We start from the raw sequence: 12,861 nt of genomic DNA, 5'->3' as shown, positions 1-12,861 counted from the left end.
TTTTAAAGTGCTGTTCAGTTTTACATTATTACTGTAACCCCTGGCTGGGATCTTCATATGCTGTACAGCTGCTGCCAATTTATTTAACCCAAAAAGTAGGGTTGCAACCATTACAAAACTATGATTAATTACTTTATTACCTGCAACTTTTTTTGTACAATGCAGGGTACCCCGATATATCTTTACAACATTTATTCCACTGGTCCCACCCTAGTCCATACATGCAACAGTCCCTATATGGCCAGGACATTTCCTAGCAAATGTCCCGCGTACCGATGTACAGGAAGTAAATTCAGATATTAATCCTTTGAAATTTGCTATAGCGCCATACTATATATTTTCTCTCTCTCTCTTTAGCAGCTTCTGACCCTCATGCTTGCCTACCATGGATTGTGTTTACATGACCAGATCTCAGTTAGTCATATCCAGTCATATTGCACTAGCGTATTGTTTCCTCAATGCTGCTGCAGTATGATTTAATGTGAATGATTGAGTATAATGTGGGAGCCATAGGAACGTGAAGGACTGGAGTTAGCTACACCCTTCATTTTCGTCCAGGAAGCGTAGTGTTGAAGGTTCTGAGATATATAAAATAAAGTCGGGTCCAGCAAATTAAAACGTTAGGTTATTATCATAACCCTGGTTCCCTTAAATAGAAATGTAACAAGTACTGAATGGGCAAGACCCTCTGAAACCTGAATAGAAATACCAGAATAATTTTTCCTTCAAGTATGCTGCAATCATGGATGCAGCAATCCTGAAGGTTAATGGTTACATTTCTATTTCAGGCAGTCAGGGTTATGATAATAACCCAACATTCCTTATCAAGTACTCATTCGGTTACATGTGTGAGTATACCAAAGTCATTGCAAGGGCAATATTGCAGAATGACTGGAATGCTATAAGGCTAAGCCAAGGCTGCCCTGTGCGTTACCATACGGAACCCCACTGAGTACAGCGTATAGAGCTGCAGCTTCCTGTCAGGCTGGAAGGAGGTGGAAAGAAGCCTCCAATCCAGACTGGTTGACATGGAATGCACAGATAGTGTTTGGCAGGACCAGTACAGAGCGTAACCCTTGTCCTGGCCTCTGTAAAAATTAAGCAGGTTCTTACTAAGCAGAAACCCTGCATCTCTCTCACCCGCTTTGCAAAGGCGATAGCAAGCAAACAGTCACTTGAGTGATAACACTGGAGCTCAGCTGAACGTGTGGGACAAATGAAGGCTTCAAGAGCGCATTTAACCTCCAGCGAGGAACAAAGTCTTTCATATGCGGCCGAAGCACCTGAACCACTCAAAATGTTTGCCCCGCCAGGAGACAGAGTCAAATTTCGAATTGTCGAATGTCTGCCAGGTAGACCTTTAATCTAGAGGGAAATTCCACTTATCAACAGGTCCTGCAAAACTGCAGCATTACTGCCATGGGACAAGTCCCAAGGTCAAACCCACATGGCATACACCACGTCTGTGAGACGCTCCACTTGTACCCATACTGGGAAAGTGAGGACACTGTTGGGGCATGTTGGAAGATGTTAATAACCCTATTGGACAGAACCAGATGGGTCAATGCAGCTGTTCAGGGGCCAGACCCAGAGCAACAGGCTCGATGGGTCAGAATGCCATAACGTCCCCAATGCCTCACTGAGCAGGTCACAACGCTTGGGCAGTCTCCATGGCTGGCTGCTCAGGAGCTGCAACAGGGTTTAACCCAGAGTCTCCTGGGCCAAAAAGAGGCTACTAAGAGCACCTAGGCCCGGTGCCCAATTTCCTCCATAGACAGCAGAAACAAGGCAAGATGTGGGAAGGCAAATACGTTGCCTTGGCCACTGGTATGTCAAGGCATCTACCACCAGCAGATCCTAGGCTCCAATTATGGAAAGCCAGAGGGGACAGTGGGTTGATTCCTGGGAGGCAAGAGATCTCTCTGCTCTCCTGAACTTCTCCCAAATGAGGCCATCACCTCGGTGTTCAACTCAACTGAGCAAAACTTATGGGATAAGCGATGGAGACTAGGCAACTTAAGGCGGCCTTTGTGGTTGACTTGAGACAGTAGCATTGTCTGCACGGACAAGCCCATGCCTCCCTCAAACCACCTTCAACAAATGCTGAAAGGCTAGTTAAACTGCCTGCAGTTCCAAAACATTTATGTGGCGTGCCGTTCTACACAGCGCCCCAGCCCAAAACTGGGCACATTCGTGGTGATGTCCTCCCTTGCGATAACACTGCCCAACTCTATGCCGAGGTGCAGATGGGCAGGCTATTTGCACCAAGAGGCGACTGTGGTTCAATGTGGACTGAAAAAGCCCTACTGTTGAACCAGGCTTGCAGAGGGCACATGTGCAGGATACCCAAGCTGGCTCTTCACATTATTCACTGTAAGCCCCAACCGCTAAGGTAGCCAATGACCAGCCTGAGGTCGAGGATAGGTTTGAGGCCACCATACCACTCGACTATGGAGTAGAACCCGCCTCCAACCACTGGGGGTGTACCAGTTGAATTGCCCACTTCTGCAGCAGAGCTACTACCTTCTGAGACACCACAGTGGCATCCTGTGGGTCGGTGATCAATGCTACAGTCACGCCCCGAAAGGGAGAGGGACCGTGCTTGCGATTAGCCAGTCTGAATGGTAGTAAGCACCCAGATGTCTGTGGTGCACTGATGGAAATACTCCAGATGGCTCCCCGAGAAAGGGCCCTAGGCCTGTGGCAGCAAACCCCTAGGGCTGTACAGTAATGTAACAAGGCGGACGCAGTGTACAGTAATGTAAAACAAACAGGGCAGTTCAAGGCCTGAACCAAGTCTTCTGGTACTGGACCAGGCCAGGGATTGCAATTTTCTGTCTGTGCGAATCAGGCTTTAGTTAATTATTAACAGTTTGTGGCAATGTTGCCACGCCCGTGTGTATTTTGTGTTGTAGGTTGTGTGTTAATGTACAGTCATTGGTACACGGGATATAAATGGGTCTGTGGACCAAGAGTTGTTTAAAATGTATATTTGTATTAAGGCACGAGGATTGTACACATTCACGTGCAGGTAAAATGTAATAATATGCGAGCACGGGGAATTGCACTTTATTAATTCACGTGCAGTTGTACCGAGACTCCAACTGAATGATTGATTAGCAATAGAGTCTTGGTACAGCTGCATAAAAGCAGCATGTTTTCACTCACTCGGGGTTGTGTGTTCGGTGAGTGGAGAACTGGATTGGAGACGGAGGTTATAATAATAAGAATAATAATTAAATATCAGCTCACTGCGTTTGTCTGTGTAGTCAGTTTTGTTTGTCTCTATTTTGGTGAAAGTGCCGTGTCCTGTGTTTTGTTTGTCTTGCAACCTTTTATTTTCTGCTTGTTTAATTACACCGTGTAACAATTTTTTTTTTTTTTTTTTGTTCCTGGGTAGTAAGTGTTATTTCCTAATTGCTTATGCCTCAAAAGTATAGAAAATGGCTATTATTCCCCACAAACTTTGCTTTTGTGACCAGGACAGTGATATTTCAAAATATCACTATTTCCAATGGGAAAACGGGCAAATGTGTGTCTCTTCATTCACATAAAGTCAGAAAAAAACATATGAATCCAAATTAACATGTATTTATACTAAAGTAATACAAATGCTGTATTTACAGTATAAATCGTAAATCTCAAAAAACTACTCACTTCTAAATCTTTTGTAGTCATTTTTGTATTACTTTTGCCCACATCACACATTTGCCCGTTTTCCCATTGGAAATAGTGATATTTTGAAATATCACTGTCCTGGTCACAAAAGCAAAGTTTGTGGGGAATAATAGCCATTTTCTATACTTTTGAGGCATAAGCAATTAGGAAATAACACTTACTACCCAGGAACAAAAATTGTGTTACATAGTGTTATTAAATGCTGAGCAGTAACAATCGCTCAGCTTCAGCAAATTCCATCTCTGTTGTTTGTTTGTTGGTTCAAGGTTCTGGTCTGACGTCACCCACTACAGCCGTCTTTGTGAAACTGTTGTTGAAATTATATAGTGTGTTCCGGCACTTTCCTTTTTGGTACTCAAGCACTGCCTATGCTTTACCATGCTTTATTACACTTTGCTATGCTTTTAATGTGGGAACCTTTTAAAAGTGAATAGAAAGAAAAGTTTTTGTTTTGTATTATCAAGGTGTAAAACTGACAATGACTGGAGGACAGTGTAGTTTTTAATAGAATAGAATAGTAAAATTACACAAGATCCCTGTGGTTTTACACATGACATTACCTCTTTGGACTTTTGTATGACTAGACATATTCCACCTTGAGATCACACTGAATAAACCTCTGAATCATATACACAGTGTTATGGACTTTAGCTGTGTGTCAAAGGGCTATTGAGACAATATTTAATGATGATGACGCAGTGGTGAGATTACTGTGTAATAAACTTTGGCTATGGAACTGTCTCTATAAACACTGTTAAAAACCAATACAAAAATGTGCCATTAAATGTGGACGTATTTCTCACACTTATAATGCAAACATTTTGCTTTACTTTTTTTGTCTAGTTTTTTTTGTTTTATTTCTTATTTGCTCCATTTTCATGTTGCATATCATATTTTATTTACCTCTGGTTTTAGGGCATGTAAATGTTAATTACATTTTTTAGTAGCTTTCTTCCTATAAAGCAATAAAAACGGCCAGTGGTTTTTCTTTTATTGAAACAAAACAGACGACATGCACAAGACCATAACTGCAGCCGACACAAAGCTTTAAGACCATTGTTACATTAATAAGGTTTGGCAATGCATGAACATCTATACAATGATAGTCCAATTTCTAGTAGCTGATTGATCAAAATACTTTGTGAAATCAGGTCGTCATGTATTCCAATGAATCAGCATCAATAACATGGCAAGATAATTCATTCAATACTCCCACTCTGTCCCAAGTCTGTCTCCACTCAATTGCTAACTAGTCCCGATTTCTGTGCTGCACTTCAAGTATTGGTAAACTTCTTCAACTCCTTTATGATTTAAACCAAATCCTCCCCAATTAATCTTTGTTCTAGGCTAAACAAATTCAGTTCCCTCAACATTTCTTCATTCACTTTAAGACCTGGGATTAGTCCAATTACTCTCCATTGGTCTCTCTCAAGGACAATGTCCCTTTAGTAATCATAATCTCATCATAACTTCCTTTGGCTTGTACTCCACACTTGAATATACACTATAACCAAGCATTTTGTTTGCCTTTTTAAAGCGTTGTGTTGTCTTTTACAAGCAGTTATGGTCAGGATGGAGATGCACTCTCACAGGTGTACACTCACATGAACCTTATTGCTAAATATAGGATGTAGCAGTTGGTAGTTGCACTTTAACCTTTAGATGCATCGACTGATATTTTGATGAGCATTTTTCTTAGGAAGAATTCAGTTTCCCCCACATCTCAGAGAGGACACCTTAGTCTTGACCTCAACTCACCCTGTCATCCAGTCCTCAGTCTCTTTAAAGCACCTGTATCAAACTGTTGTGGTTTTGTGATGTGGACCATTGAGGACTACTAGAAGTTTTGAGCACCAAGCCAGCCTCTAACAGATTGTAGAAGAAAATTAATTAGCTGGCCACCGTAGCCCCTACTCTTAATTCTTTGAAAACTGCTGATGCTGTTTAGAAGTATGGGCCTACCTGAAAGTAGGTGCACTGAACAGAAGCTCTTCTGCAGCTTGGCTAGCAGCACAGTGAGGAAGCAGTCAGAAGAGAGAGCAGCCACAGCCTGTGAGCTCTGATCATACACCACAACCTCCTGACTGCTGTCCATCTCCAGCTGGAATTACGAACAGGAGGTATGGTTGTTAAAAGCTGTACAGAGCAACACGGACAACAGTGTCTTCACTAGCACAAGTATGAAAAATTACATTCACAGTATGTGGAATAAATTCATTTTCTCTGGATAGAATGATTTTACCCACTCTGTTAGGTTGGCATACATTTTTGCAAAATAACTTGACAAAATATCTATGAAAATGTTATTTCTGACCCACTTACTAATGCAATGTGAAGGATTCATCAACTTGTGCAAAAGAATATCTATGCAAAGTTTTATCACAGGTGGATGACAGATTAACATATGCATTTATATGTGTATTTACTTTTTACTGATACTAGGGATTTTTTGTGCTCAGGCAAGGTGAGGGGCAATGGAAATGGGATAAACAACGTAAGCTTGTGTGGGACTAATGTGATTTAACTAGACTATCAGAAAATACACCATGATAAGCCCTCTCATACTATATGCTGCAAACTACATGTGCAACAGTGTATATAAATATTTTATTAAAAGTTACCGAACCCCCTGCAGTGTTTACAAGAAACACTTTGCCTGTGTTGTACTCTGCTTTCTACATATTGCACCAATTTTAACATATTCATGCATTTTGGTAAACCAACTAATATTAGTTGAAAAAAAAGTTTCTTTGGAACATTCACCAGGTAAATTCTCTCTTCTAAACATGTATGCACTTCATGCTCCCTCCTGCAACAATTCTGAAATGAGTGGCATACTGTGGGAATAAAAAAAACACCATTTCTGCAGGAAGGAGCGTGATCTGGATACATTGTGATACTTAGAGTTTTTTTTTCTCCTTATTTTGTTTTCCTGAGTAAATGCTGAGAAGCGTATTGAAGAGTTGACTTGTGACCCATAATGTGAGATTAAAAAATTCAAGGAGTCAGGAATATGTTTAAAAATATAACACTGATACAGACAACATGGGACACAGCAAATGTAACAGATATTAGTCTTCCAAGGCCATCATTAATATCAGACATATTTAATAAAAATATCAACATTTAACACCTAGGTGTAACAACTAAAACAATACCACGTCTAGGTGTCACCCACCTTTTTCTTGGCAGAGTGTTGAATGAGCTCTGTGATTAACACTTTGTCCTGCTGCAACCTCCTCTTCATCAGTTTGGAGCAGTTGATGTTGACAGCCTCCAGGATGTGCGAGGTGTTGTATTCCACAAAAGGGCGACTATCAATGAGAAGCACCCTGCCTGTGCAACTCTCCAAACGGGCCACCAAACTCTCTGCTGTCACCCCCTCAACTCCGCTCTTCAGTTCCGCCATGGTGCTAAAAACAGTCCTGTCTCTCTCCCCCTCACTTCTTTCACAATCTAGAACAATGACGTAAGTAGAAAGGTCCTCAGGGAATAAACAGTTTCATTGTGTCAGAGATGTATGATGTCATGCTGGTGAAGCCCAGCAGAAGAAAAGCAGAGGCCATTTCAAAAGGAAATCGCTGCTCTATGTGTGCGTGCTTGTTTTATTTTTTTTGGTTGTTTTAAAAAAAAAAAAAAAAAAAAAAAAAAAAAAAAAAAAAAAAAAAAAAAAACACAGGATCCTTGCCAAACAGTAAGACGATACCGCAGTTGCTGCTTCAACGCCACATCTGATTCAGAGGAAGATGTTTTGGGGGGGGGGGGGGGGGGAGCGTTTCACAGCATCGCACAATTGGGACAAAAGACACTTAAGGCAGCCTGGGGATTACATCATTCTGCACCCTTATCCAGTCTATTCTTCACACTTAAGTATTTATCTGCAAAGAGAAGATAAAAAGGCATGTATTTTTAGTTTGTGACGTTCAGGTTTTGATTATGGGTGGCCACTATTTGTGACTCAACCCCCTTCCCTCTCAGTCTTGAAAACAAGGCTTTTAAACTTTGAAATGTCTTCAATGTGGCACCTCTTCTACTAGTCTGAAGGCTATTCATAACATTCTGAGCAACTGTACTTTTAAGAGCAGGGTGTGACTGCAATACTACACTCACCAATACTTTAGGGACCATGTTATTAACTGCTAGAGTCCCCAAGACACTCTTGAAAATCAGGTAGAATAAGTTTGGTTTCTTAGGGGTTCTACTTCAAGAAACCAGGCAAGACCACAATACTGTGGAACAGCCACTTGCTACACAACTAAACATTTATAGGTATTGCAGTAATGTAGAGAAGAACTGAGGCAGTTACAATGACATGGCATTTTAGAGTCTGTAGCAGGGTAGCATTGCAGTCAAGTCTGGTCAGCATTAAGAAAGCAAACCCAGAGTCAGAAGCTGCAGTTTTAGGTGCTGGTATCCACGTTTACTATACATAACAGAAAGCACAGGAGCCCAAATAAAACAACACTATTGCTCGCCTGGGCATTGCCCTTCAATAAACAGTCCATAACAATTAAAAAACTCACCCTAATCCACCAAACAAAGGATTTCTCCCCTTTTTATACCACGTGACTGGCACTTGATTGATGATCCATTATTCAACCAAGACACAGCAACATTCCACATGTATTTCAGCGGGGAAGGGACTAAACCCAGCTCTGACAAACTTAAATAAAACACACCACCCCACTACCTACACCGGCCCTGCCACATACCTCCCCCTTGTGCAACTACATTTTGGGATGTTCCCCACCTCATCGCATATGGATATACCTGGGAAATAAGAAAAATCCAAAAATCTTAGTGGGAGGGGGGGTTCCCCCCCACCCCCCCCCATGACAAATGAAAACAAGCACTGAAAAGGGGCCATTTTTGAGAGATCAGATCTTTAAGTATATCTTATTGATACTCGTTGCACACACATAACTGTTCTTTAAGTATAGTAATGGGTCAACTTGCTACCTACTGGTGATCACAGATCAGTCCTGGACAACCCGTGAAGGTGAAATAGTGTCGAAACAGTTCTTCAGGTGGAAGAATACTCACCCATTCATGTGTTTCTGCCCTAGCCCAAGATAATTTATGCAGCAGTTGAAAAAAAGAGCAGTGAGGTTGGAGGTCTCTTTTTAGCTATGTGATTTCAGATGGTCTAACTTTACTATACCAAAACACTGAAAAATAAATATGTCTTAGTTTTATTACTGAAACTCCCATGTTGTACACAGTTTTTCAACTTCTCAACTTGCTTCCTGGTTTATCAATAAAGCTTTTTGAATACAAGACCCTTGAATAACTATACAAACAATCAGAAGACAAACAGTTCTACACTACTGCAATAGCAAGCTTAATGCAGACAGGAGAATTTAACCAATTGACTTTAGTCTTTTAACATTAGCATTTTTTTATAAATTATTATTTTATTAATTGTAATAAATGTAATATTTTACGCAATTCACTTCGTAAATAAAAATGTTACCCTTAACTTCATAATAAAATTACTGGTCTTAAATTTGTCTTAAACAATAACAATCTTTTAGAGTTTTTTTTTTAATTTCACACTTGTAAAGATAAAGTTCCAGCTAGACTTATGGTATAAAATTACTATAATTTAACATTAATTATGTTTCATTTAAAAACTTAACAAAACTTTATGTATCTAGCGTGTAGTATGCCTAGAACTTAATCATTTTTTTGTTTAGCAGGTCAAAGTGAACTGCACTTTAAAAAAAACAAATTATTTTTTTTTAAATCTGATCGTGGAATATTTCTTAATTAGAAACATTCACATCAAAGAATCCCATGTGATAGCTTTCACTAAATATCACAATTGTATTCTTAATGAGAAGAGTGTGTATAGAGCAGTTTAGCTGCATTGTTTCTTTCTTAGCAACAATGGTGCATACAAATGGGGGAAAAAAAGTGGAAAAAATGAGCAAAATCCTATAAAAGTCAAAAAGTACATCTATGTACTATAAATGTTCATTCTTTTAGTATAAATTAAATAAAAAATGATCCCCGTTATACATCAAAATTTGTACCTTTCTGCAGTACCAGTGAAGATTTCAATTGCACATGTGAAGTTAAAATGTTCAATGTCAAGTCTTGGCTGTGTGCTTCCGTTCTCAGAGTTGAGCACTGAAACCATGCTTGCATTCCACTGTAGAGACGGGTATTACAAGGGCTATGTTTGAACAACTTCAAAACTGTAGGAAAATATCTGCACAATCTGTAGGCAACGCCTTACAAGTACACGTGAATTTCAACCCACCGTAGTTCTTCATTGCGAGTTTAAAGGAAAAACATTAATTTCTTAGGTCGTCCGCATCTGTAACCAGCAATATGCCTTGGGTCTCTGCACAAAAAACATTAAGCAGATGTTCCAAAGTTTATTTTCCATAGGCGTGTAGTTCCCCACCGTCAGTTGGAAATGCCACTGGGTAAAAAGAATGTCGAAAAAATTGATCGAGTCAGAAGGAGGATACCTGTTCTCAAGGTCTGATCCGATGTCTTGAATAAATTCTAGTCTCGTGGCTTTGTAGTTGTTTACATTTACCAGAGAACTTAAGTTTGTGTCCCTTGAAGTGCTGGTCTGTGATCTCTCGCTCAAAGTCTGCCTCTGTAATTAGAAATCAGCAAGCAAATCTAAAGCTGCCTTTACTGACGGTTTGATCAGGCCAAGGTTTACATTCTCCAATTGAAAGACTTTGAGTCTGTCCATGATGGACATCACGTCAAGTAACATGTATGTGGTTGCTACAAAGCTGTAGGCTGAGACTTGTTTATGCAGAGTCTCCGCTGTCGCACTGGTCTGTGCATCTTCACAGAGCTGCAGTACAAGCAGGTCAATTTCCTTCTATTCCTTCCACTGCTCTGCTAAGCGACAGTCACCACCTGGAACATGGCTTTTTAAAACTCCTGAAGTCGTCTTCATCAAGAATTCGATTCAGTTCTTGGAGTCCATCACAGAGGCAAGCAGAGTACTTAAAGTAGTTGAACACAGTGTTGACCATTTGCCTATACTGCTTTATTTACAGTGACCCCTGAAGAGGAGAGTGCTACACAATGTGCTGTACAATGCAGAGATGTCATACGGGGATTCAGCTGTTTTAAACAAATGCTAACCCCCAACACTATCCCAGTCATCACAGCTGCTCCATCAGACCCAAAGCCGACAACTTTAGCTATTGGGATATTATGCTGTTTAGAACACACTATTTTATTTGTAGTTTATATATATAAAACAATAACAAGTAGTTGTCATGCCGTCAAACACCTACAAATACCTCCAATGTTTTGACTGAAACACATGCTTCCTTGAGAAAGATATGTACAACACATTATATATGTAGATTTTTAAACAAGTTAAACAAAAAAGTTATGAACATATTCACGTTTATTAATAATCAATTAATTTGAGATTCTGTAACTTCAAATCTACTGCACAGATTTTCACGAAACTTGGACAAAAATCTGTCACATGGAGCATATGAAATTCCGTCCTGATCCGTTCTGAAACGGCAGAGTAAACATACCCTTCAAAACCGAGTTTCAACAAGGTTCTGCCAGCCGCTCTTGCCTATAGAGGCGCAATAGTCTACTGGCAAGTGACTTGCACTGTCCCTGTGGAATTCAGATTCAGGTATTTATTATTTAAGATTATGCTGCAGTGTGTAAGAGTAGGGTAGCCAATTGTAGATTTATGTGGTATACTGACATTTTATCTGACAATATTCCTACACAAAACTGGTGCTCCCACAGATACAAAAATATAACGGGGGCTCCAATTGACACAAGATGTGTCCTTCTCTGCAGCAAAGCATTTTATACTGCCCTATGAAAACTACAGACTGCCTGAATGGTTCGTATTCCCCAAGTGCCTTTATAAGGCTGCATGGTTTATTATTTTAAGCGATATGTCATCATAACCTCCCATTATTCCTAAAATGAAGGCAGCTGTGTGATTTTTATTTTTCTGTGTGGAGGTAAGTGTGCTGTATAATAACAGATAGCATTTTAATAAAATATTATGAAATAATTGTAGTTTTAACCATGTATCCGAGTCTTTGAGTTTGGATTCAGGAAAAAAGAGAGAGCTGGTTTTTAAAAAAAAAAAAAAAAAAAAAATTGACGAGCCATGTAAACCTAGTGCCAGCGACAATGCTGCCCCTGCCACTTTATAAATTTCATAAAGCAAAAATAGTTATTAAATCAGCAACTGATTGACAGTATTCACTGTTAAATAAAAGCAAAATCCTACAAGTTATATTCTACTTTTTTGTGTGCGACGTGGAGGGGGCAAATAGATTTTTCTAGCACGTTGTCCCATGGACAATTATTATTATTTTTTTGTTTTTAATTCCACACCCCCATACCAGTATTCTGGATTTTAGCCCTGTTCATAGACTATGATTAGGTTCAGAAATGCTGAAGCTCTGGTTCTGCTGGAAAACGTACTATATGTAATGTATATTAGGTTTATAATAAATATATATGCAGCAAAAAATGTTTAGCAAATAATACATGGATGGTAAACAGCGCTTTATGGAATGTTGGTATTTATTTTTGTGTGGGTTTGTTTCCTTTGCTTGCTTTTTTATACATTTCTTTGGTGGTCAAATTAGGCAGGCTGAACTTGCGGTTCTTCAGCACAACCTAATCACACAAATCAGTAGTTCTGCAAAATCTAAATTGGAAGGCAGACATATTTAAATATACCCTCCCGTATTTTAATATTAAATTAGGTCATTTGCATTTGGAAGGAGAATTTCTCACCCTAAAAGAAAACTACATGGAAACAAATTACCCAAAGGGCATTACCACAACAGCATGAAAAAAGGCAAGACTTATTTTTCAATGGAAACCCTGCCTGTGTTCAGTAACTCGTTCAATTAACATTCAGCTTTCTCAATATGGCACAAGTCAGGAATGTTTAAAGGAGTACGAGAAATGTCACGTGTTATCATTGTTTACAGGAAACAACAGAACATTAACTGTCTGTCTAGTAATTTAAACTGGCTGAGACCTTGGCTCTTCCTGTAACATTTAGTTTTTGCTGACCCTAAACCTAAAAGTCTTGTTTTATTAAAAACTATGACTAAAAAAAAAAAAAGTCTTCACAAATGTTTTTTTAAAAGAATTTAGTATTTTTCAATAGTCTTTTTAAAGAAGCCAACAGCCTCATGAGTT

General features: G+C 39.4%; 1 protein-coding gene across 1 annotated transcript in view; it reads right to left on the bottom strand.

Moving 5' to 3' along the window:
• The window catches only part of dusp16 (dual specificity phosphatase 16), a 48,192-nt gene that overhangs the window by 26,296 nt on the left and 9,035 nt on the right, over positions 1-12,861 (bottom strand). The window contains exons 2-3 of the mRNA XM_041255294.1: positions 6,857-7,556; positions 5,641-5,779 (exon numbers count right to left, since the gene is read on the bottom strand). Coding sequence (XP_041111228.1) covers positions 5,641-5,779; positions 6,857-7,087 — 370 coding nt within the window. The 5' untranslated portion in view covers positions 7,088-7,556. The remainder of the gene's footprint in view (positions 1-5,640; positions 5,780-6,856; positions 7,557-12,861) is intronic.

This window comes from Polyodon spathula, chromosome 7, assembly GCF_017654505.1.
Source record: "Polyodon spathula isolate WHYD16114869_AA chromosome 7, ASM1765450v1, whole genome shotgun sequence".
Classification (NCBI taxonomy): Eukaryota; Metazoa; Chordata; class Actinopteri; order Acipenseriformes; family Polyodontidae; genus Polyodon; species Polyodon spathula.
Note: the sequence above shows the minus strand (reverse complement) of the source record. Positions and strands in the feature narration are given on the sequence as shown.